The sequence below is a fragment of the Petaurus breviceps genome, unplaced genomic scaffold (assembly GCF_028583685.1).
Source record: "Petaurus breviceps papuanus isolate PSGF00001 unplaced genomic scaffold, PetGlider_PUasm1.0 90919, whole genome shotgun sequence".
In the NCBI taxonomy this organism is placed as follows: Eukaryota; Metazoa; Chordata; class Mammalia; order Diprotodontia; family Petauridae; genus Petaurus; species Petaurus breviceps.
In genome coordinates, this window is record NW_027187378.1 from 1322005 (window position 1) to 1349174 (window position 27170).

The 27170-nt window shown below is 35.7% G+C and overlaps 1 protein-coding gene across 10 annotated transcripts in view; it reads left to right on the forward strand.

Moving 5' to 3' along the window:
- The window catches only part of SLX4IP (SLX4 interacting protein), a 240625-nt gene that overhangs the window by 117260 nt on the left and 96195 nt on the right, over positions 1-27170 (forward strand). For all 10 annotated transcript variants that reach the window (XR_011165949.1, XR_011165950.1, XM_069075413.1 and 7 more), the window contains exons 3-4: positions 4292-4381; positions 13480-13603. Coding sequence is in view for 8 of the 10 variants with exons in the window: in XM_069075413.1 (XP_068931514.1) it covers positions 4292-4381; positions 13480-13603 (214 nt within the window). In the remaining 2 variants the exon portion in view is untranslated. The remainder of the gene's footprint in view (positions 1-4291; positions 4382-13479; positions 13604-27170) is intronic.

The following is a 27170-nucleotide window of genomic DNA, read 5'->3' on the forward strand; positions in this document are numbered from 1 at the left end:
TCTTCTACTTGTGCTATGTTAAATTCATAGCATCATCATTGAATGTCACTCTGGCATCTCTTTAAATATAATAACCACTTTCTCCTCAATGCTCACTGCCCCTAGAAGAGTATAATCTTCCAAAGGCAGACCTGTGAATGTCTAGCTCTTGTCTATCTTCATTGAAGATAATGCTGGAAACATGCTTATACCAAGACAAAGAAGGAGGGAAGGACAGTACCTTGAATCAGACTTAAAAAAAAAACAACAATCATGGGGGCAGCTAGATGGTGCTGTGGATAGACCACTGGCCCTAGAGTCAGGAACATCTGAGTTCAAATCCGACCTCAGACACTTGATACTTATTAACTATGTGATCTGTGTGACCCTGGTCAAGTCACTTAACCCCAATTGCCTGAAGCAAAAAAAAATCACTGAATAATAGTGATAATGATTATTCATCCCCAGCCCACAAACCCAAGGCAGAGGATTGGTCTCCATTACCTAAGAAACCTGGACTTAGCCTGCCCAGCCCCATGAACACTATAGATACGATTCTGAGTCCTGCACTCTAATGTAGGAGAGGCACTAGCCTGACTTTGTCACTTTAAAATACAGAGAGATGAACTTGTTAAAGGGCAACTAACTAGTTGGTAGCAAAGCCAATAACAGAATCCTTTGGAAGATGTCCTAATCTGCCCCTTCTGCCAAAGAGGTCAGAAGATCAAGAAATTTCCACACTGTAAAAATCTGTGGACCTGTAAGTATCCTTTCTGTGGCCTAGGCAAGAAAGGGGCTGAGTTTCACAGTGGAATTTTCACTCCCTGGCTGTGGAACTGGTTTTAAGGAAAGGGTGCCAAGGAACTGGTGCCCTAGCCATCCTTGATTTGGGAGAGGCAAAGAAAGCAAATAATTTCCTGGGGGTAGATGAGAACACTTGTTTTACAGATGTAGTAACTGAGGCCTAGAGCTGTTAAATGATGTGCCTGGAGTCACATAGCTATTAAAATCAACTTAAACTATTCTTCCTTTTTGAACTCATATCTTTCTCTTATGTAAATATCTTCCATGGAAATCAGGTTAAAGCTGGTCTCTAAAAGATGTTTAAATAATGTTTCTTAACCAGTAAAAGTATAATACAAAGTAGTTTTCTTATTTGAGATATTAAATGAGTAATAAGAAGGTCAAAAAAGGGTTCAAAATCCTTTACAAAAAACACAAACTGTCTAATGCTAACTAAAAGTGAAACTATATGGTAACTTGATTAAACTTGAAATCTGTCATTGATGGGTTAAATTAGATCATACAGGGGTTCTATTAGGTTTAGATTTAGGCCTGTATCCTTCTGATTTCTTAAGTTAAATAGAGGATTACAAACTCAGTTGCTGCTAATTTTAAGTCACATTTAATTGCATTGTTTTTTCTAGAATTATTAATAAAAGTTCAAAATATAATTTTAAAATATACTATCGACCTCAAACTCAAGACCATGTTGAATATCTTCTGTACTGAAGGGCACAACCCTTTGACAATCAGTATGATCTTCAAGCCAAATTGTTGAGGATAAGATGGTGGTTTTCTATCGTTGGTCATTTATAGTGGCACAGAGAAACATGTATTTTTGAGTTTTTTCTAACTATGTTCCTTACTTCTTTTCATGCTACAAGAGCATAATACAAATAATGGTATTTATTATGCTTATAACTGACATCAAGAATTTCATCTGGGTGAAACTATAAAATGCTAAATAAAATGACCTCTCAAGTTAGTATTCATTCAGTTCTCTCTGATCCCCTGATTGGAACCTCTTTCTGAAGGTAAGGGTCATGAGTTCCAGGGCCTTTATTTAAGAAAGGGACCCAACATAGACTTCTCATTTCCTACCACATACACTGATTTTGGACTTTAGATTTCTCAGTCATGCAAGTTCCACCCCCTCAACCCTGCCTGATTTTTAGCTTCCTTTTGTCTGTTGTCATCCTGTATTGGATGGTAAGCTCCTTGAGGTCAAGGGGTATCTTTTTTATTTTTTAATATTGTATTTGTATCCCCAGCACTCAGTACAATGCCTGTCACATCATAGACCCTTAATCAGTGTTCATTGAATGACTCACTGACTGAGAAGAACTTCATAGGGTAGTTCAACCCATATTGGACCATGAATCCTTTGGATACCTGCAAATGGCCAATCCCTTCTTTGCTTGAAGACTTCCAATAAAGGGCAGAGTTCATCTTCAGTCATCCTTATCTACATCTTGCCACTGGACCAAGTGCTTTTGCACAGCCCTTCTTCACTTAAATCCAGTTCACTTGGCAGTCGTGGCATCATCTTCCTGAAGTCATAGTCCTTTTTGAGAATGAAGGATAAACCACAACTACAATCCAATAATAAGCAGCCCATTTTACGTTCAGATACTTCTGCTGTTATGAGTGATAAATAGTCCTAACATCCCATGATTACATGAAACGGTGGTTTTCAAAAAGGTATAAGGGCAAGATTCCACTGTGCTTATTTTTTCTTGACTTAAAAAAATTTAACTCAGTAGAATAAAATGCCTTCTCAAAGACTCTTGTTCAGCAAAGTGTCTCCCATGCCTATGTCCACATTGTGTGTCATCAAGATTCCTTGTAAGGTATAATACTAAATAACTTTGATAATCCATTAATTATTATATTAAGTGTGCCACAAAACAGAGACATATTTTCAACAATGTATTCATCACTGTCATGGAGGTCTACCAGAATCCATGTCAAAGAGGGATTTCCTGTCAATTATGAGATCCACCAGATCAATGGTTAGCAGAATTAGCTCACCACCTGTTTTTATTTGTCCCAAGAGCTAAGAATGCTTTTTACATTTTAAAATACATTTGTATTGTGTTATGTTGTATTTACATTGCATTGTACTGTTTTGTGTTAACCACAGTTTAGACCAGGTGTGAGGAAACTGCAGCCTTCAGGCCACATATGGCCTTCTAGGTCCTTGGGTGCAGCCTTTTGACTGAGTCCAAGTTTTACAGAACAGATCCTTTTATTAAGGGGATTTATTCTGTGAAGTTTGGATTCAGTCAAAGGGCTACACTTGAGGACAACAGGACCACACATGGCCTCAGGGCCACAGGTTCCCCACCCCTGGTCTAGACGATAGGTATTCATCATTTAGTTGGCTTTAAGTGTGAACAGCTAGGATAAAGGTGATTGAGTGATTGGAAAGCTCTATGGTGTTCTAGGACCTGATGGAATAATCAAGCACAATATCATCTATAAACAACTGTTTTCTAGTTTGCGAGCCATGCAAAAACAGGTAGTAGGCTGAATTTGACCTATGGACTATGGTTTGCCAACCCCTGCCCTGGGTGTTTGTGCTTATAGATGACATTATGTTTGATTATTACATCAGACACTAGACTGTTGCAATGTTTTCTAATCAGTCAAATATCTTTGTCCTAGCTTTTCATACTTTTAAAATTAATTGGATGAAAAATGCCTATTGTCCATAGTACAAAGCACTGTTAGGTGGACAACCTATATAACACTCAGTGATGTTTATATATATCTTGGACCAACACCACAAATGGATAATGATCTCAGCCCAGAATTAACAGGATGCTGAGAGGGAATCAGGAAGTTAAATAGTTCTTTTAAGCCCCCAAGCATCTCACTGAAACAAAGCTCATATTTTTGACCATCAGTGTTCATCCAACATGTAAGCAATTCTCTAAGACTGCAAGTTACAGATAATGTGCTGATCTACACTGGTAGAAGGAGTTTCTTCATTTTAATAAATCACAGTCCCTTTCCCTATCCACTATCTTATTTTTCCTTTTATGTTATATGACCGCAAGTAATAGAATCCTGTGGTCCCTAAAAGCACAATGGTAAATCAAGTGGCAGGCAGAAGAGGCTTTCTGTTTCAAACAACCAATTTTGTTGGAGAAGTAGTATAAAGGGTGTCATCAAAGATATGTTGGGTGAGCCTCCTGTGGTATGTTGATGAGAAGCCAAGAATCACAACACCGATGGGTTACGATCAGCATTATTGGAAAGAATACCCTCTGTGAGAGCACTGAAGTAAATGAACCATGATGATTACAATTTTAATTCTACTAAGTATTCTTGTAATTTATTTTAAACTTGTGAAACAAGGAATAATAGATAAAGAAAACCACCTCTGCCTCCTCATATTTCTGGCGTGTGATGATATTTGTTGCCATTGAGTCATACGCTCACAGTGATCTATGATTATTTCTTTCATTGTCTGTTGAATACAAGCCCCACATACTTAACATTTTCTCCTTTTGATGTCTTGCAGTGTAGAAACTTTGCTGTGTTTGTAGATCTTCATATTTTTCCTCGAGGCTCAAGAAAAGACTTCAGCTGGTTTTCAGAAGAGAAGAAAAAGGTATAGCAACATTTTTAATTTTAAGGGCAAAATGATTATAGGAGAAAACATCGCCTAGCACTAATCTGCTTACATTCTACTTGGTAAAAATTATCGATAAAGATAATACCTAAGCTTGAAAAATCCTTTTGTAGCACTCTTATTTCCCTCCCAGATACATTTTGTTTTTCCTCAGGATACTAAAGTTGTGTCTACAATAGACAAACATTTCTAACCTTACATTTAGTATTATTTACCCCCAAAATATTCTTTTCTCGCCACCCCAACCCTGCTTATATTTATACAACATGTACAATAAAATGTCCATAACTGCTTATAAGTGGTGCTTACAACATCTTTAACAAGTGGTAAAAGTTAACATCAGTAATATCTTTTTAACTTTTCCTTAAAACCCTTGTTTGTAAATTTTATTAACTTTTTTTGATAAACAACCAATCATTAAGGAAATATTTGACTATGTCTTCCTTCTCTCAGTCATGTCAGTGAAAGTGATAGTTTCATAAAATATATTTTGTTGTGAATCTATCTCTCAATATTCCCATTGCATCCAATTTTTGTTTACTGTAATGTTGGTGTGAGTAAGGAAGTGACATCTTCAATGCCTTTTAAATATAATGAATTTTCATTCAGATCTATTGATTATAGTAGCATTTTAGAGCTAGAAATATAAATTCAAATTAGTTACACTAAGAAGAAGAATACAAATAGGCAGAAGGAACTAATTATGGTGGTAGAAAAATGCTACCTTTTAATCAGATATTTCTTAATTGATGATACTTTAGACCATGAGAAAAAATGATACCTCCTAATACGCTATTGATGAATCTGTGAATTGGGTCCAATCATTCTGGAAAGCAATTTGGAATTTTTCCAAGAAAATGTTTTAACTGTCCATACCATAAATAGAGATTCTAGATATATTCCCTAAGGAGTTTGAAGACAGAATGAAAGGTATAATATACACTAAAACATTTATACAGTACTCCTTGTAGTAGCAAAGAACCAGAAACAAAGTAAATGTCCATCTGTTTGGTAATGATAAGACAAATCATGGCACATGATGTAGTATAATATTACTGTACCCTAAGAAACAATGATTATAAATAATTCAAGGAAACATAGAAAGACTTCTAAGAACTGATCAAAAGTAAGTAGACCTAGGAAAGCAAGATTCAGAATGAATGAAGTACAGACCTGAGTAATAGAGAAAAATTAATTGTTCATGGGTTGTCTGAAGTAATATAATAAAAATTATGGTAAGCCTAAATTAATTTACCTATGCAGTGACATATAAATAAAACTATCTAAGGATTATTATTTAGAGGTAGGAAAATAACAAAAGGAGAAACAAAAGATTCAGAGTATAAATAAAAAAGACAACATAAACATATTAGAGGAGAAAGGAAAAAATTATCTTTCAATCTTTCAGTAGGGAAAGAAGTCATGACCAGATATGATAGAGAGTATCATAGAGCATAAACTGGATAGTTTTGATTACAAAAAATTTAAGTTTTTTTCCTTAACAAAATCATTGTAGTTAAGATTAGAAGGGCATTAGATAGCCAAGAAACTCTTTTATGCAAATTTCTCCGACAAGGTAATTGGTTCAAGTTTAGAAGAACAAGAACTATTTCCCAATAGATAAATGCTCAAAGATAAAGTGGACATTTTTCTAAGGGTAAAGGCCAAGCTATCTATCAAAAACTATATTTTTAACATACTCTAAGCCGCTAGTAATAAGAAAAATGCAAATTAAAACAATATTGAGGTTCCACCTCACATATATTGGCAAAGATGACAAAAAAGGAAGATGACAATTATTTGGGCAATGGGGAGATAGACATATTGACGTTAATGAAGCTGTAAATTAGGCCAGTTATTCTGTAAATCAGTCAAACTCTGATCTCAAATTTGCTAAGCCAGGAATATCATAACTAAGTTTATACAAACATAAAAAAAACGAACTCATGTGTGCTGAAATATTTCTAGCAGCTCTTTCTGTTGTGGCAAAGAACAGGAAACTTAAGGCATACCCATCAGTAGGGGATTTGACTAAAAATATTGTATATGATGGATTTAATGGAATATGATTGTGCTGTTAGAAATGATGAAAGGGGAAATTTCAGAGAAACCGGAAAAGGTTTGTGTGAACTAATGAGGAATGCAATGATCAGAACCAAGAGAACAAACTTGTTTGTATAATAAAAATATCATTTAAAAACACAAAACCTTTGATGATTTAAGAACTCTGAACAATACAGTAATGAATCATGATTCTAAAAGACTGATGAAGAAGCATGCTACCCACCTGCTGATAGAGAAATTATGGTCACCAGATGCAAAATAAGATATATAAGGTTAATATAAGAATTTGTTTTGCTTAAATGTGCAAATGTATTACAAATGATTCATTTGTACTTCTGTTTTCCCTATAACTTTGGGATGTGAGAGAGAGAAAAGACTAAGACTAGGATAACAAACAAAAAAGAAAAAAACACAGAAAAAAGAAAAGAGGGCCATTGAAACTTTTTTTTAATGCACAGAAGAGAATATAAGGAAGGCACAAAAGAATCACAAACAAGAGGGACAGCATTGAAAGGAATATGATGAATTTACTGAAATTACTTTAAATAATATTTGGTCCCCTGTGACTTTACTTAGGCCATCTTCATAGAGCTGAGATTGCATGAACAAAGAATCTGGTTGCATTTAAAGTCGTTTTAGAAGATAAGATTAAGGCTATCAGATTGCTTTACAGAAAAGGGAACTAATTACATTTTTAAAATTATGTATGTTATGAAGCTAGTGTAAGCAGTATTCATTCCCAAACAATTGAATTCAGATTTCCATTTATAAATTTTAGAAAGCAGACACAAACCTCTTTTATCACAAAAAGATATTTTAGCTATTTTCTCTGCCATTTTTGATTCCTCTTTGTATGTTCCCAGACCCAGAGAGTCTTTTGTTAAAATCTTTCCCCCCATAAAAAAGATGCTTATAAAAGTAGTTCATTTAATTAGTAGATCATAACTACTTCTTATATGATGTACTCTTTATTTGACTGTCAAATCATTGAAAGCAATCCCCTTAACTAAAAGGAGAAAGTTTATATGCATGGGATGTTGCTTTATTTTTAATGTTATTTTTAGACCTCGCCATATAGGGGATTTATGGCAAAATTTTAACAATCCATGTTTCCATGTATCTGTTCCACATATTTTCTAGCTCAGTCATAGCTAAACTGCATGTGAAACAAAATTCTTTAATTGTTAAAACAACAGTATAAGGCATGGCTGCATTTCTGCTTTCCGTCTAAATAGTGCCAAAGGAATCAAATGTAAACTGATATATCTGTATTCTACAAAGTAGCAAATTTTTGTGCTGCAAAATGAGAAGCAGGAGAAAAATGACCAGTATTTGCATTTTATCTAGACATTAAGTTTAAAAATGAAAAGATTCTTCCTCGTCGTCTTAATATTAGTGAATCAAACACATCTTTTGTGTAATTTTTGAGGAAGGTAGAATAAAAGTATAGTTAGTTTCTTTGAGAATTTTTTTCTGTTTTAATTTTTTTTTAGTTGTCCAGCAGATAAACTTTCTAAGGTATTAGAGAAAGCCAGGGAAACTAGAATGAGTGGGCCCCGTCGGCCTTCCCAGAATTTGCCTTTTGGAATTAAACCAGAGTTATATATATTTTAGGTACCTAAAGAATTCTAAGAGACTTGGAGAATTCTAGAGAACTTTAGACTTCTCTTTCCTGTGCATGATGTATAGTAGAACATGTATAAGAATTATGTAAGTTGAAAAGGCATGAATGAGAGGGGCCAGAGTCAAGATGGCATGAGAAGAAGAATTTTTCCTTAGCTTACCCAATACACCTCCTCCACAACAAAACTAGAAAATGCACCAGATAGAATTCTGATTGGGAAAACCAAGAAGACATCATAAGTCATTTTTTTCCTATCCCAGGGCAGTTCTGGCAAACAGAGGAGTCTGGTAACACTGATACATGGACTGGCCAGGAGCATGAGGTGACACTGGTAGTCGGGGGGACCATTCCAGTGCCCAGGAAGAAAAACGGGGCTAAGACAGAGCATCAGGGCAGGAGTAAAATGAGATCTCAAGGGATCTTAGAATTAGTGCTGGGAGTAGGAACAAGTGCCATCCAGCAGCTCTGTTGCTCATTACTTAGTTTGGTCATATAATTCAGGGTAGAGAAGAGAGGTCACAAGCTAGTGGGACCCTAGTTGATGAGTGAGCACAGAATAAGTTCCAAAAATGTAACTATGTGGCTCTGAAACTAGGAGAATAAAGTCAACCCAGTTTCTTCCTTTATCCCAGCATATAAACTTTTATAGGAATAAACAAGGCAAGAATATCCTAGGCCATAGGGAAACCAAACAGTTCAGTCACTCTAAACCTGCAGAAGCTCTCAGTGGGCTAACAGTGACTGAGTCCAAGAAGAATATACAAAAACTTCATGGTGCACAAGCCAACCAGACCCAAATTGGATCAGAAATTTGCAGAACTCAGACTAGGAGGACAGTGAACAGATCTCTCCTCAAATGACTTTTGGAGAACTGAAAACTTGAAGGCCCTGAGACTAAATAATGAAAGCTGCAGAAGGTCTTACAAGAAAAGATTCTCAGACTAGACATCTCCCCACCCTCACACCAGAAGTGAGCAGAGCCCAATACTAACATAAAGTCCAAATTCAAGAAGTAGACTGGAAGAATGAGCAAACAAACAAACAAAAAGGATAAAACCATAAAGAGCTACTTTGTTGACAGGGAAGTTAAAAACACAAACATTTAGTTAATAAACATCTGTTAAGCACTTACTATATACTAGACACTATGCTAAGTGCTAGAAATACAAAAAGAGGCAAAAGACAGTCAGTCCCTCCCCTTAAGGAACTAACAATCTGTTGGACACAGAAGAAAATAACTTGATAACATCTTTAAGAAAAACCTCAAAGAAAAATACGAGTTGCATACAAGCTCAACAAGAATTCCTAGAAGAGTTAAATAGATATTTTTTTAAAAGAACAAAAAAATTTTAAACCAAATAAGAGAGAATTCTGGGAAGATGGTAGAATAAGACAGAAAATACCAGACTCTCCAAAATTCTCCCACAAACAAGGTAAATATCACTTCATCATGAACTTTGAATGGCAGAAATAATTAAAAGTTGGGGTAAAGCATTTGTCCTCCTAAAGCAACTTGAGAGGACCTTAAGAAAGATATGACTTCTAGGGGTAGAATTTTGGCCTGAGTGAAGTGCAGGCAGACCTAGATGAAACAACAAACAATAAGCTCTGGGGGTAGGTGAGTTGGTGACAGCTTCAGTTTCAGAAAAATCAGGAACTCATTGACAGTGTGGGGGTTGGACAGCTGAGTAGGGGAAGACTGACGGACTCTTCATTATTGCAGAATGCTAGACCCAGTATATGCTGACCAGATGTGGTCCTGGGATGCAGCTATGGATGAGGAGGAGTAAGAACACAGTCAGTTAGTATAGAAACAGGGGCAGGGATCCTACTGGCTGTGGACATTTGCAGGAGAGCAGAGTCCTTGGCTTTGGTCCCAGGACAGAGGGGTGAACTGAAGTTTACAGTCACAGGAGGGACCACAAGGAGTAAGAGTGTTTTCAGCTACAGCATAGCTGGGGGCACTAATGACTCAGGGGCAAAAAAAGAGTGCCTAAGATCAGGCTCCAGAGGGACCTCAGAACACAACAGTACAAAAAACCTGAATCCTGAGGCGTCATCCCTTATACCTTGGGATTAGAACTTGATTATAGTAATAAACTGCTAAAAATAACAATAATGGGGAGGAGGAGGAGGAGGAGGAGGAGTAAGCAAAGGAGAAAAAACCCTACCATAGATAATTACTGTGGGGATAGAGAAGAGCTGGATTCATACTCAGAAGAAGATAGTGAAGTTTAAAAAAAAACACTACCACCTCAAAGAAAGATGTCATATGGTCACAAGCACAAAAAGAATTCTTGAAAGAGCTTAAAAGGGACTTTTAAAATCAAATTAGGTTGAGGAAAAATTAGGAAAAAAATAAGAGCAATCCAAGAAAATCAAGGAAATTATGAAAAGAAAGTCAACCAATTGGAAAAAACGATATCCAAAAACTTAAGGAAGAAAATAATTCTTTAAAAACTAGAATTGGACAAGGATTGGCTAAAGACTTTATAAGACATGAAGAAATAATAAAATGAAAAAAATAGAAGAGAATGTGCAGCATCTTGTTAGAAAAATAACTGAACTAGAGAACAGTTCAAGGAGAGACAATATAAGGATTGTTGGGGGGCACGGCTAGGTGGCACAGTGAATAGAACACTGGCCCTAGAGTCAGAAGGACCTGAGTTCAAATCTGATCTCAGACACTTGACATATTTACTAGCCATGTGACCTTGAGCAAGGCACTTAACCCCAATTGCCCTGTCTTCCAAAAAGCAAAACAAAACAAAAAGAATTGGCGGGGACAACTAGGTGGCACAGTGAATGGTGCATCAGCCCTGGATTCAGGAGGACCTGAGTTAGAGGGGCAGGTAGATTAAGAAGGGTGAGGGGAGAGAATGAGTGAGGGATTCTTTAAAAGGATGTTGTAGGGAGGAAATGGTTAGAAGTAACTCAGACGGGAGGAATAATGGGGGGAAAAGATGGGGTGAGAAAGATAATAGAGAGAAAAAATAGGATGAATGGAAATACACATAAAAAAAAGAATACAAGTTAATTTCCCAATTAATAAATCATCAGAGGATGTAAATAAGTAGTTTTTAAATGAAGAAATCAAAACTCTATATAGCCATATAAAAATGCTCTAAATCACTATTGTTTAAAAAATGCAAATTAAAACAATTCTGAGATATTTTATGCCTATCAGATTGGCTAAAATGATAGGAGAAAGCAAGAAATGTTGGTGGGAATATGGAAAAAATAGGACAATAATTCACTGTTGGTGGAACTCTGGGATGATTCAACCATTTTGGAGAGCAAAATTTTGGATTATGCCCCCAGAGTTATAAAACTTTGTATACCCTTTGACCCAGCAATATCACTATTAGATCTGCTTCCCAAGTGATTAGGGAAAAAGAAAAAGAAATAATTATAGCCGCTTCTTTTGTCGTGGCAAAGAACTGGACGTTGCAGGGATGCCCGTCAATTGGGGAATGGCTAAGCAAGATATAGCATATGATTGTGATGGAATACTACTATGCTGTGAGAAATGAACTCACTAATCTTAGAAAAACATGGTAAGACTTGCATGAAATAATTAAAAATGAAATGAGCATAACCAAGAGAACATTGTATACAGTAACAACAATATTGTCCCAAGAACTACTTTGAATGACTAAGTCATTTTGAGTTTTATAAATACTTAACTCAATTACAAAAGACATATGAAGGAAGATGCTATCCACATCCAGAGAAAGGACTCATAAATAGAAGTATGTATAGTATGGTTTTACATATATACACTTATTAGTGTCTAATGGTAGCCTTTTCTAGAGGGAGATGGGGAAGGAGGGAGAAAAAAAGTTCCTAGCAGAGAACAAAAAAACTTAGAACAAAGTACAGAAAATCGGGGTATCTTGGAAAACAATATATAGAATTTATTACATATTTTTTAAAAAGTAAATTGAAATGGAAATTAATGATTTTATATTGAATCCTCGTTTTATTTTGCGCTGTGTACATGAAAATGTTCTCCTTTTTTTGTCTTTTTGTATTTAAGTTCAAAATGAATAAAAATTTTTTAAAAATAAGAATGGTAGAGAAAAATAGGAAGAGAAATGAGATTTTTAGAGAAAAGAGATGGAAAGACAACTTATTGAAAAGTATAAAACCTTACTGAAGAAAATAACTCCTTGAAAATTAGAATTGGTCAAATTGAAGCTAAGGACTCCATTTGATGTACCACATCACTAAAGTTCAACAAGTTCCCATTAAAATATTTCCTCGCATTCATCAGACTATCAAAATTGACAAGAAAAAGATGACATATTGGAGCGATTATGGTTCTTTCTCTAGAGGTGGATAGTATGCTTCATCATTAGTCTTTTGGGATTGTCTTGGATCATTGTATTGCTGAGAATGGCTAAGTCATTCATAGTTCTTCCTCGAACAGTATTGCTGTTACTGTCTACAACATTCTCCTGATTCTTTTTGCTTCTGTACGTATATTTTCTCAGTCAATCAACTAGTATTTATTAAGCACCCACTATTTTTCAAGCACTGTGCTAAATACTTTTCCCTTTCCTACTGTAGAAGAACATATTTAAACTCATTGAGGAGAGGAGCTATTTCATGTTTATATTTTTAATCTAAGCTCCAGTGTAGTTCCATGTGATCAATCAATCAATCAAAACATGTTCATTAAGCCCACTACTATGTGTTGGGTACTATGTCAGGTAGAAGGGATACACGTAGAAAAAAATTATATAATCGCTGATCCCAAGGAACTTGAGATAAAAGAGGCACATATATAAGTATATACAGAATGAATACAAGGTAGTTAGGCAAGGGGACAACTGGCAGCTGGGGGTTAGGAAAGGCTTCATATAAAAGGTAATGCATGACCTGCATTTTGAATAAAGAGGATTTTACACATAGTAAATACTTCATAAATGTTGGTTTAACTAAATCAGATATGAAGGGCTGTCATAGGTGGGTTGCTATATTTGTCATTTGTGTGTACATCTACATGAATGACCCCTCTCTCTAAGTATTTGAATATTTATATGTCAACAAGTTCTGAAGAAGTATAAATACCGTCATTAATTTGCCATTTTATCTTATTCTTATAGTTAATCTTGTATGATTAGCATTAGTCAGTAATAACCTCATTTTAAATCAAGGATAATTTAGATGATAAAAAAATAAAAGCTTGCTCAGAAATAGAGTGAGCCAATACCACAAGTTGGTAGACAATATAACTGATATTTGTTCAGATCTTGTGACATATCAATTAGTGGTTTCTCTTTAACATTTGTACTCTGAGGAAATTGAAAACTAAAAATGGAATTTCATCACTCACTTATCAAAATATTTATTGAAATTACTTGTAAATATTTGTCTGTTTCAGGATATCTGTATATTACTTAAAGAAACTATTGATTCAAGAGTAAAAGATTACTTAGAGGCTCGTAAACAGCATGACCTGTCAAAAAATGCAGAATTCACACGATGCAATCCATTGTCCTTAAAAGGTAAGCACAAGGTACTTATAAGATGGACAGATAAAATAAAGATTCATTTTCTAAGGGTGTTGGTTATGTTTAACTGTGACAGTGATGTTTGCATAATGATACCAATTCAAAAATTTGCTTTCATGAGAGACCTAGTACTTCCCTTATGCGATTATCTCCAATTTATCTTGTATACGTCTCATTTATACATAATTGTTTGCATTTTGTCTTCACCATTATACCATGAGCTCCTTGAAAGCAGGGATGGTTTTTTGCTTACAGTTTAATGGGGGAAATAACAAGCAAACAAATGAGTACAAACAAACTATATACAGAATAAATAGGAAGTAATTAGATGAGGAGAGGTACTAGGGTCAAGAACAGTTGGGAAAGGGTTCCTGTAGAAGACGGGGTTTTAGTTAGGACATAAAAGAAGCCAATAGGCAAAGACAAAGAGAAAGAAAGCCTTTTAGGCATAGGGGACAACCAGAGAAAATAAGATCAGTGTCACTAGATGGGACAGTACATGGTAAGGAGTAAGGTATAAGAAGATTATAAAGATAAGAAAGAGCTAGGTTATATAAAGGGCTTTTAACTCGAAATACAGGACCATATTTAATTATAGAAGCAAAAGGAAGCCTTTGAAGTATATTGGGTGACATGGTTAGAACATTGCTTGAGGGTATTCACTTTGATAGCTGAATTGAAGATGATTGGAGTGTAGAGAGACTACTGCAGTAGTCCAGGCATGAGGACATGAAAACATGCACCAGAATGGTAGCAGTACCAGAAGAGAGAATGGGGCTTATTCAAGAGATTTTGAAAATGTGAAATTGACTGGTCTTGACAATGGATTGTATATTGGGAGCTGACAGTGAAAAATCCAGGATGGACTGTTAGGTTTCAAGCTTGAGGAACTGGGAGAGTGGTGTTGCCCTCTACTATAATGAGAAAAATAGAATTGTGAGGAGGGTTTGGGGAAAAGATGAGTTCTGTTTGGGGCATATTGAGTTTAAGATGTATACTGGAACATCCAGTTCAAGATGTTGGAAGATGCACTTGGAAGATTTGGAGATGCAAGATGGGAAGTCAGAAGAGAGTTTATGGCAGGATAGGTAGATTTGAAAATTATCATCATAAATTCATGGGAGCTGTTGAGCCCACCAAGTGAAATAGTATAAAGGGAGAAGAAAGGAAGGCTCAGGACAGAACCCTATGGGCCACCTACAGGTAGAAGGCATGATCTGAATGTGGATCAAGCAGAAGAAACAATTAGATAGATAGATAGGAGGAGAACCAGGAAAGAGTAGTGTCCTGGAAACCTAGAGAGAAGGGAGTATCAAAGAAGAGAAGTTGATCCACAGTGTCAAAGGCTGCAGAGACATCAAGGGGAATGAAGACTGAGAAAAAGTCATTGGATTTGGCAATGAAGAGATCATTGGTAACTTTGGAGAAAGTGGTTTTAGTAGAATGATGACATTGGAAGATGAATTATAAGGGGTTAAGATCAGAGTAAGAGGAGAAAAAGTATAGGCATGTATTGTGGATGGTCTTTTCAATGAGTTTAGCCACAAAGGGCAAAAGAGATGATGTGTTAGCAGAGAAGAAAAGATGAAGTGAAGGTTTTTTCAGGACAATGTGGTCTATTACAGATCTTCATTCTCTGATCAGAGTAATATTGGACCTGAATAAATAAATAAATAACTGAACCTTCTAATAAATTTTCAATTTTTCCCCAAATATAAGTATTTCTAATGCAGGCCTAGTTTATAAGTGACCAAGACAGACTGTCAATTTTCACATTCTTTCTGTGACATCTATTGGTCCTGTGACCCTGGGATGGCCACTTAATTTTCAGTGCCCCAGACACCTTTCTAAGACTGTTAGTTTCAGAGCAATTGTTAAATTACCTTGGTAAAAATTTGTTTCCTCGTTGGTAATTGTTGATGATAGATAAGAGTCTAGTTAATTTAACTAAAAGTCAAATATCTGTAAAGTCCTGTTTTTATATCAGTTTCCTTTTATGGAATCAGAAATTTTCTCCTGTGTTGTTCTAGATGGCTTAGCACAGTGCCTAGAACACAGTAAGTCTTTAGAAATGCTTATTGAATTTTTTAAAAAACAACAATTTGTTTTTAAGAATAGCACAAGGTGCTTGTAACAGTATCCCCTCTCCATGAGTCATTTATCACCCCTTTGCCCATAATGACCGATTTTTAGAAGAGATTGAACATGCATGGATAGTATATATTATTATGAAAATGATGTTGTGCTTATTTTCTTACTTTCATACATTTTTGCTGGCTCTTAATGTTCCTACTGGAGAAAAAGTCTGATGAACTATTTACATTATTGCCTTCTGTTTTCCTATTTGATAGCCAGAACCCTGGATAATATACTCATAAGGAATTCTCTTTTCAAATAGACTGGAGTTGGGGCAACATTTTTATTGAAAAGGCATTCTGGGGAAGTGAAAAGAGCCCTGGGCTTAGATTGAAGAGGACCACTCTTCAAGGTCCATCTCTGACACTTATGGTTAGGTCACTCTGAGCATATCTCTATAAGCCTCAGCTTTCTTATATGTAAGACAAGATAATGTTTGTGCTAACCTCCTCACAGGATTATTGTAAGGAAAACACTTTACAGACCTTTAGGTTTTATAGCAATTATTTTCGTTGTTGTCATGTGAGGCTCTACAGAATTAGACATTTTCCATTACTTGTCTAGAGAATATTTACTTAATAACCTTACAAAAACATTCTGACAAAATTCTGGTAAAAGAGGGAAAGATGTTATTTTCCCCAAATTACCTAAAATGGACATATTTTACTTTTTACAATGTTTATGACTTTTATTCCATAACAAGAAAATGTAAACTATAAACATATAGAAAGTTATATATTTATTGTGATTTTTCCTGTTAATAATTATTGATAAAGCAGAGCAGGCCAATTATCTGGACATTGATTAGATGCTAACTATATCCAGTTTGCTTTGTCTATAACTCTAGAGAAATCACAGCTAGTCAGTGGCTACAGCATTAGAGTGCTTATAACCAGAAAATGAGAGTACTACATTTCTTCCTTTGCAATGGGATTGATTTCCACAGATGGCTAAGATCACATGATAAATAAGACAGTATATGCCCAGGAGACTAAAATAGATGTACATATCAGCTTTTGTGATCATAACTTCATATTATATATTCATCCTTGCCAAAAAGCAACTTCAAAGTACAAATAAATGAACCATTGTACTGTTATGTCTGCACCAAAGCAACTTTTCTCAGCATTTCTTTAACACAGTCTGCAAAATCCTAACTTTTCTTAACTGTTCTTGTGATCTCAGGTAAGTAACTTATCAAAAAACAGTAACAATTTATGTCATTAACCATAGAATTGTGCTTATTTTTACCTTAGTGTTCAATTTTATACTCAGCCTTGGTGTGGAATAGAAGTTTTTTTCAATATTGGGGTAGTTCAAAAAATGTGACATTGTCTCTTTATGCTTTTGTATGAGAAAATAGGGAGATTGGGGGACTTGACTTGTTTACTCATGACCTTACTTGCTTGCCTTTGCTTTATTCCTAGTTCTTTCCAAGTTTAATTTGCATTAACATATATGTATACTCTTGATTTTTCTTAGACAATATAAAGTCACAATTGGTAGTTTTTCTAAGTCCTCATGAAATTTGTTGTATGATTTTCATTTGTTAAAAACTGAATGTAAGATTTCAGGGAAGTTTCATTTACTATGTAATAATTGGGAAGAAAGGAAGTGCTTAGAGTTTTCAGGTAACTACCAGTAACCAGGGAAAGTAGTATAATTACCACGGGGCATCTAATGTTCCTCTCTCTTACTACAATGATTCAGTAGATTTAGTGGCAGTAAATGCCTATAAGAAAACTTTAGAATATCTTAATGAGTAGACATAACCCCTTTAGTATTTAACAACTGAGAACTATTCACAACTGCTCCGTATGTGTATATACACAGATTTTATATGCACATATATTATATATGTATATATACTCATAAATATGTTTATATAAAAATTTGTATGTGTGTTTGTGTATCTAGTCAATAATACATTTGTGGATCTGTGTCAGTGTAAAAAAAGGCAGATACAAATAAGAAGATATTTCATATGAGTTGAGATTACCAGACAGGTTTTTTTTTAGAAAGTCGAAATTATACCTCGTTTTTCTAAAAGACTTTTTTATAACAATTGTGATTGTTTTTTACTCTTAAACAGGCTGTTTGAAAATAATCTTCCTCTCTATTTTGAGCTTCCCTTTCCATGTATATAATAGCTAACATTTGCATAGTCCCATTTTACAGATGAGAAAACAGAAACTGAGATCAGCAGTTAAATTACTTGCCCTAGGTCATACAGCTACTCAGTATATGAGACAGGATTCAAACTTAGATCTTCTGACACCAAAGCCAATGCTGTATCCTGTATTTCATCAGGGTTACTAACCTTGTGTATGTCATGGATCTCTTTGGCAGTCTGGTGAAGCCTATGAATCCTTTCTTATAATAATATTTTAAATGAATAAAATAAAATACACAGACTTGTAAAAGAAGCCAATTATACTGAAATGCCAGGTTGTTGGTTTTTTTTTCAGTTCACACACCCAGTGTTAAGAACCCTTGACCTATCTGCCTCTCAAATAGAGAAAAGCATGAATCATCCTATCAAGGACAGTTTTTCCTTGTTTTTCCCCCTAAGCAAGATTCTGACTGTGAAAAAAATGTCCAACGACTGATTTTTAACCTAAGTTTATGAAACCTATTTAAAAATCTGAAATGTGTAAAGAGAATTTTAGCTGACTTGTGAGCCTTTATTTTTGCTTTTATATTCTGAGGCTCAACATTTTTTTCTAAGCATGTACAAAGAAGAAAAATAGAAAATTATCTTTTTGTCATAATTCTTTCCTATATAATGTCTATGCTGTTTTAATGTGTGTGATGGGCCATTTAAATAGTGGTGGAAGGTAAAAGAGGACAATAAATTGAGCTTGTCTTTCATTAAACCTAATAAGTAAGAAACCTAAATGAGAAAAATTGTATAAAAGAAACTGAATCTTTCAGGGTTCTTTTTTAGAGGTAGAAATTGGATTTCATTTTGGTGTTTCCTCTAAGCTCAACTTTAAAATGAAGTTTAAACTCAATTACACTATTCAAAGTTGGTGGTATTTTGTTCAGTCTTCTATTCTGTGTCACCAAAAGTATCTTATGTGAATTTTAAGTTCCAAAATACCAGGCTTCCTTTCTCTTTCTTTACACCCACACAGCATTCTCTGGTGGGGCACAATACCACCATGTTAGGAAATCTGTGGGTGTTATGCGCAAGATGAGAGCGGACAGAGAATGTTGAAAAAATGGGAGGGCATAGCCAAAACAAGCAAGTTCTTCCTATTCTTCCTCCTGTTTGAGAAATTTTCCTCTCCCTTCCCAAACAGCTGATATAAAGTACCTGCCAAAGTAAGCTTTCATTTGTTCTTCAGACATAGGCTTTATTGTAAACCCTTCTGCCCTGATGTCTTGACTAATGTGCAAATTTGTATATGTAGTATTTATTTTGGTTTTTGTTTGCTTTTCCAACTTATTGAAAATGATTAATTTTTCTATTTAAAATAAATTTTTGAACAAAGTCAGCTTCTCCTTGAACTCCCCCTTCTTCATATAACCTGTCAGGAATTTTTACACCATGCACTTAGAATTTATTCTAAAACTTCATCCTTATTGTCCAAGTTTTCTTATTCTATGTTTTCTTACATAAGAAAACATTGTGGATCAAGTAATAACACTCAAGTGACAGAGAAAAAAAAAGTCACCTCTTTTCGCAGCCTTCCTTGGTAATTTCCTTTTGCTTATAGAATTTTTTTTCAGTTCAGTGAACCTTTAATAAGCACAAACTACACATAAGGAACTTTACTAGCACAAGTCAAATATTAAAGAGCTATGGCCCTCCAGGAGGGGGGGGAAGAGAATGTTATGGACAATCTCAGAGTTGGTCAGACTTAAAACAGACATTAGAAATCGTCTTTCCTGGGGCAGCTAGGTGGTACATTGAATAGAGCACCGGCCCTGGAGTCAGGAGGACCTGAGTTCAAATGCAGCCTCAGACACTTGAAACACTTACTAGCCGTGTGACTTTAGGCAAGTCATTTAACCCTAATTGCCCTAAAAAAAAAAGCTCTCCCCCACCCCCAAAAAGGAAATCATCTTTCCCAACCCTTTCCTTTGTAACTAAGAAATTGAGCCCCAGATAGGAGGTTAAACAATGTACCCCAGATCACACAGGGTAATGGTCAAGCTGATAGTAGAATTGAGGTCTCTTGAAATCTAGCCCAGTGCTCCTACCTCTACACTGCATTGTTTCTGGGCTTCCTGAGTCAAGGAAGGAAAAGAGTATTTATTAAGCACCTATTTTGTTCCAGGCGCTCTACCAGTGCTTCACAGACATTAACTCATTTGATCCTCACAGCAACCCTGGGAAGTAGGTACTGTTATTATCTGAATTTTACAGTTGAGGAAACTGAGACAGAAAGTAAATCCCTTACCCCAGGTCACACAGCCAGTGTCTGAGGCTGGGTTTAAATTCAGGTCTTCTGACTCTAAGCCCAGTGCACTGTGGCACCATGAGCAGCTTCTAAATTTAATGTAGACTCTTTTGCCTGATATTCAAGTTATCAGCCACATCATCTACTTTTCTCCATGTAATATGAGATAATATTTTAGAGTATTTAGCACAATGCTTGACATAAAGTAAAAGCTTATTAAACACTTGTTCCTTTCCCCTTTCCTTGTCCCTTTTCCATATATTCTGTGTTCTGCCTGAATACCATTTATTCTGCATCCCTCATGCACAGCATTTTCCTTTCTCTGTGCCTTTGCTCATGCTGTTCCCTTTCTGCATACCTAAAATTAGACCCTTTCCCTTCCTGTTGGACTTCTTATCATACTAAAAAGCCCAAGTCAGACATCACCCCTTCCAGGAAGCCTTCCCAAATCTCCCAATCCAGTAATGATATTTCCCTATTTGGATTCCACTCAACATTTTGCTTATAGTTCTCTTAAGGACTTGAGTATCATTTTGTGGAGCATATGGGATTGTCCTATGAAGACTAACTTCTTACAGCATATATAGTATCCTTTGCTTACTAACAATCTATAGAGGCTTGGTGAGTCTGCTTCTGGAAATGTGTGAGAGAAGGGCCCTTTAACCATAGGTGTCCCTCAGGTGTCTGTCCTGGGACCTCTTCTCTTTTCCTTATATACTATTTCACTTGGTGGTCTCAAAAGCATCCATGGATTTACTTATTATCTCTGTGTTAATGATTCTCAAATCTACTTTTACTGTCCCATACTGACCTCCAGTCTTGCATCTCTAACTGCCTTTCAGACATCTTAAACTGGATGTCCAGTAGACATCTTAAACCCAACATATCCAAAACAAAACTGATTATCTTTATCCCTAAATCTTCTCACCCCCACCCCTACCTTCCCTATTACTATAGAGGGAACTGCCATCCTTCCAGTTCCTGAGGCTCAAAAACCTGTATTTATCCCGTATTTCTCACTCTTCTCTTGCTTCCAACATCCAATCTGTTGCCAATGCCTCACCTTTGCAACATCTCTCAAATATATGTTCCCTTTTCTCCTCTGCCACCCTCCTGGTGCAGGCCCCCTTTACCTCACCCCTAGATTACTATAAAGTCTTCTGGTTTTTCTGCCTGCCTCCAGCCACTGGAGTGCCTCCCACTTCAATCCATTCTCCAATCAGCCACTAAAGTGATTTTCCTAAAGTGTAGGTCCAGTCATGTCACCCTCCTCTTACTTAATAAACGCTAGTGTCTTCCTATTGCTTCCAGGATCAAATGCAAAATCATCTGTTTTGCATTCAGAGCCCTTCATAACCTAGTCCCCTCCTACCTGTCTAGTCTTCTTACACTTTACTCTTCAATCCAGTGACACTGGCCACCTGACTATTTCACAAGTGAGACATTCCATCTCTTGGCCCCAGACATTTTTTCTGTCCAGACTTTGAACATTTACTCTCCACTCCAACTACTGACCTCCCTGGCTTCTTTTAAGTCTCAATTAAAATCCCATCTTCTGCAGGAACTTTTCCCCAACCTCTCTTAATCCCAGTGTCTTCCCTCTTTTAAAATTACTTCCTATTTATCCTCTATATGGCTTGCTTTGTATAGATTTGTTTGCATATTGTCTCCTCTATTAGATTTTAAGCTGCTTGAGGACAAGGACTGTCTTTTACTTTTTTAATTTCCCTAACACTTAATATAGTGCCTGGTACATAATATGACTCTTAATAAATATTTATTGATTGATTACTGTATTAAAGTTAGTATATTTGTGTCTGTCTTAGTTATGGACTTGTTTGAAAACAATGTCTATAAATTTCAATTACTTTAAAGATTTTGTAAAGACAAAAAGATAAAGAAAATAGTGATTGCTTTGTTTTTGTATTTTATAATTTATTTCATATTTTAAATTTAGACTTATTCCTTTAAGTTATTCAGAACTTCAGTGAAGTTTATTTTTTATTTTTCCAAGGAATAAGATAGTGAAAAAGATTAGTCTTTTTTGCCATACACTCTCAACTCAGGCCACTCTTACCACCCCTCCCCACTCTGTCTGAGGAGAGGACCTCAGTTTATACATTCCTGAGAAAACTGATGCCTTCTGCATTGAGTTTGCTTTTCTCTTAGATTCTTCACCTCCATTTCAACATCACCTCCCATTCTTTGCTCCAGTCTCTGGCATGAATGTGGCCCTTCTTGCCAGTTCATACAGTTATGTCTTTGATCCTATCCCCTCCCAAACCTCTGGAAGCTTAGCTTTTTTATGATGGTGGTGGTGATAGCATTTATATAACATTTTAAGGTTCACATTATTTCATTTGGTCTTCATGACAACCCTGTGATGTAGGTGCTACTCTTTCCATTTTTATACATGAAGAAATTAACAGTGAGAGATGTTAAGTAACTTGTGCAAAGTCACATACCTAGTAAATGTCTGAGACAAGATTGGAACTCAGGTCCTCATTAACTCCCAAGTCCAGCATCATATATTGTGCCTCCTTTCTTTACCCATTGTCTTCTTCTCTACTCCCTGGAGTTATGATCAGATCTCTCCCATTCTTCAAAAACTTTCAATTAACACTGCTGTCCCTTGAAGCTATCTCAGCAGCCAAACTTGTAGAAAAATGCATTGTCACTACTTCTTCACCATGTACTCATTTCTCCAGCTCTTATTAGAGATTTATATCCTGACTTCCCAATTCACCACTCAACTAAATCTACATGTGTGCAAGGTTTCTAGTGGCCTCTATACCACTACATTCAGTGACCTTTTCTTATTGATCTCTTAATTCTTCTTCATCTCTTAAGACTTCTGACACTGTTGAATACCCCGTCTTACTAAATTATTTCTACCTTCTGAGTTTTTGTTGATGTTATCTTTTTCTGACTTTCTTAATTTGGTTGCTCCTCAGGTTTCTTTGACAGATCATCATCTGTGTCCTCTCCCATTTTAAATGTACCCCAAAGTTTTCTTCTGGGCCTTAATTTCTCTCCCCCCACTCTTAGTAATAAAAGTTCCCATGGATTAAATGACTGCCTGTGTTCAGATGATTTCCAAATGTGTCTATCTGTCATCTCTTTCCTAAGCTTTCATCCCATGATATTTACCCATACCACATACTGGATATCTCTACCTGGATGTCCCATAATCATGCAAAACTCAATGTGAATTATCTTTCTATAGAAAAGAGGCCAAACATCCCCACCAGCTCCCAACCATCACTATCAGGGTAGGCAAGCCCGCCCAACTAAGCACCCAAAGCACCTTAAGAAAGAGAGGAAGTAGCATGTGTCAGGCTCATCAAATCGCGGCCACCACTTCTCTTCACCACCTACTAAAAATATCCCAGGACCTTGAGTGGGGACCCACACCAGTCATCCAGGGTATTAGCCTTTATGAAAATGCATCATGGCCATTGTCTGTTAGGGATGTGACCCATATAGTGAGATATACATATATATGTATGTATATGTATAAATTTGTGTATATTTATTCTTGGATGACTGTTTCTTATTTTACAACTTTGTAGGATGCATAGAAAATGCAATATAAAACAACTTCAGCTCTGGGGAAAAGTTTTAGAATTCTTGTTCACCAATGAAACAATTGTAGAACTTCAATTTAAACCATGTGGAGGACTATGTATGTCATGTATTTTGTTGGAATGATCTTTTTTTTGAATCTTATTTAGCAGCAGGTAGGTTTTTTTGTCTGTTTTGTTTTCTGGTTGTGTTTTTTGCTTTTGCTTTGTTTTAGAATTTCAGAAAATCATTGAAGGCTTTATACAAAGTCTAGGCTACCCATTGTTTGGTTTCACTTTACAAATTCCATTGAAGCTTCTAAAGTGATGCAACATCAATTTTATTATCTTCTGAGTCTGCTTGTTCACATTTACATCTAAACTTTCCTTTCTCAAGTTTCTGTATTTGCTGGTAGAGGAAGTTTGAAACATGTTTTACTGTATCCCTTCAGGACTCTTATGAAGATCTTTGTCATTGTGTGCCGATTTGGAAAACTTGTGTTGTTGTTTTATTTGAGTTGCCCTAGTTGGCTGTTAGCCTTACCCTTTTACAAATTACAAGTTATTTATAGTCTGCATTCCAAAAACAATCGTTTGAAGGGTCAGGTAGAACTGGTATTCCCACTTTAACTGTGGAAGGAGTGGATAGGCGGCCTTCCCTTAAGTTTATCTACTAAAGTAAACAGACTTATTTTGTATATTATGTTTGCATGTATGTATAATAGAATATTATATATCTTAGCTACTTGTTTTCTAATGAATTTATTTACTTTCGCTATTAATACCAACAAACTGAACATGTGTCCTAAATTCTTCCATTACACCCAAGAAAGAAAGTGGTACACAAGAAAGAAAGCTTGTGGCAACAACTGAAAGTGGCGGTTCTTCCCAAGGTTCCAGGAATGAAATACCCTTGGGTGTTAGCTTTGTGTTTGGTTCATTTGCTTAGTTCTCATACTCTGGGTGTGTGTGTGTGGGGGTAGTGTGACCCTAGAGGGACATACTTTCCCTTGGTGAAGACTTGGCAAAGGTCCGAAGGTGATGACCTCTTATGTGGTTTAGGGATTACAGCTAATTAGGGAAGTTGTTTTATACTGTTTGTCTTGCCCACTTGTAAATCAGTGACCTTTTTCCCATAGGTGATATATTCTTATCTTGTATAGAATGCCAAGATGCAATGGGAACAATTTTTCTTGGCCAATACTTTTCTTTTCTCAGGAGTTTTGCTTCCATTACACAGAGGAAGGTACTCTAATGCCACTAATGCATGCCAATAGTATTAATAGCATACAATTCCCTGAATGTTCCCTTGTAATTCTGTTTCTTGTCAGTAGGACCAAGACAAATAAATTTATTAGAAGCCAGCAAATATCATTTAAGTGTTTACTATGTACAAACAACATGATAGGTAATAAGAATAAAAATATAGATGTGACATGAGGCTTGGGCTCAAATATTTTATAGTTTAATATGGGAGAATAACACATACACAAAAAACTATTATTCAAGGGAGTGATTGAGTTACAGAAGACATGGAAGAGGTAGTACCTAAGTTAGATGTTAAAGGAAAGGAGGGACTTCAGTAGGTAAAGATAGTAGGAGATAGAAAATTCCATTCCAGCCAGAAATTAACAAACGAACAAAAGGACAGAAAGTAACTATTCATCACACATATGTACAAAATAGAATTTTCATAAATGGTCTTTCATCCCTTTCTTCTAACACAATAATGGAAGAGGGAAGACAGGCAGTTCTGGCAGATGCAGCCCCCTCTGAACCCCCTCATCTGAGGACCCAGGGCCAGAGGTCTTATGATCATATGTTTAGAGTACAAAAAAGCCTTAGAGGCCCCCAGGCCAAGCCTCTTATTTTGTAAGTTAGTAAACTGATGCCCATAAAGGTTGGATGAGTTGCCTAATTGACACATGGATAATAAGTGGCAGACCTGGGATTCAAACTCAAGCCCCTGGTTCCAAATCTGGCTCTTTCCCCAATGTGACGTGATGTATCTTCTTCATTTCTATTGGCAAATGTCACTATTACCTGGAAGAACAGAGACTTCATTAACATACTTTTTTTTCTCTTTGTTTTCAGCATTGTTTCAAACCAATAGATGTGTGTGTTAGTTTCTATTTCGAGTTGTAATATATAATATGTAATAGCTGTGCTAAGTACATGTAGGACACTCATTTATTATTTTTTATTAGTGGTATTGTTGTGGTAAGAATGTTTAAACTACATCTCTGCAAGGTTGTCATTTGTTGCCTAAGATTTATTCAAGGTATTTATGTATTCAAATAGCAGAGCCACTGTAAACAGTAGTTGGCATTGTCCCTTTCTTCAGGCAACAATGCAGGAAGGAGATAAAAGAGATGAAAAATAACATTATAGGTATCCTCCTTTTTTTGTTTTCCCTGTCTTATTCAGCCACCAGAGAGGGAGCGGGATACCGACAATATTCAGAATCTCCTTTTCCTGGCTTTGGCTTCACTAATCCTAGCATCTCTAATATGCAAATGTTTTTCAGTAATTAAAATTATTCATACATATTTAATTAGTATCACTTGTGACACTTTCTCCAGATTGAAATAAGGATAATTATTTGACTCACTATAATAAAATAATCATGTTTAACATTATTAGTGTTAATAGTTCTAAGGAAATTTGAGGATTATAGCAAATAATTGTATACTAGACATAGCATTGAGAAAACGATTGAGAAGGATGAATGTGTAGGCATTGTTCATATGAATAAAGACTTATTAGCTAGCATCAGTGTAGGTATATTTTGCTGTAGAAAAAACACTTCACCAAAGGTATGCTACCACATTATCTTTAGGAATTTTTTTAACTATAATCAAAATACAGTAAAAGAACAGAAAACCTTTCTCTTGGCACCTCCTCTGACATAAACCTTAACTTGCTGAGGGTAAGCTTCCATTGCAGTTATTCCTGGATAGAAAGCTGCTTTTGCATTCATGATGAAAATTAAAAGTAAAAAATTGTCATTATTTGAGTTGTCCAAAACATTCTTATTACCTTGTCAATCCTATGCAAGTTATTAGAAATCTGTATTTGATTATAAAAAGCAGAATCTCCACTTCATCTAATTTAGTTAGTATTCATATTGCCTCCATTCAGAAATTCACTGTGGTCTTTTCTACGGTGAAAACTTTTGAGATATCAAGAGCCCCTAATTAATTCTCATGGCAACATCTTCAACGACTCAGCAGGTACTGTTAATTCTGTTTTGTTGATGATTTAGGAAAGTATTCTGCCATGCTACCAGAAGTACTTTGCATAAGTACATCAACTCAAACCAGATTCAGATTTAATTGTTCAGTCATAAAAAATACTAATCACTTATTTGATGAGTTCTCTTGAAAAAAATGAGTCTATTTTCACCCAAATGTAAATTAAACAAATTTTATAGAACTGTCTAAATAGCTCCAA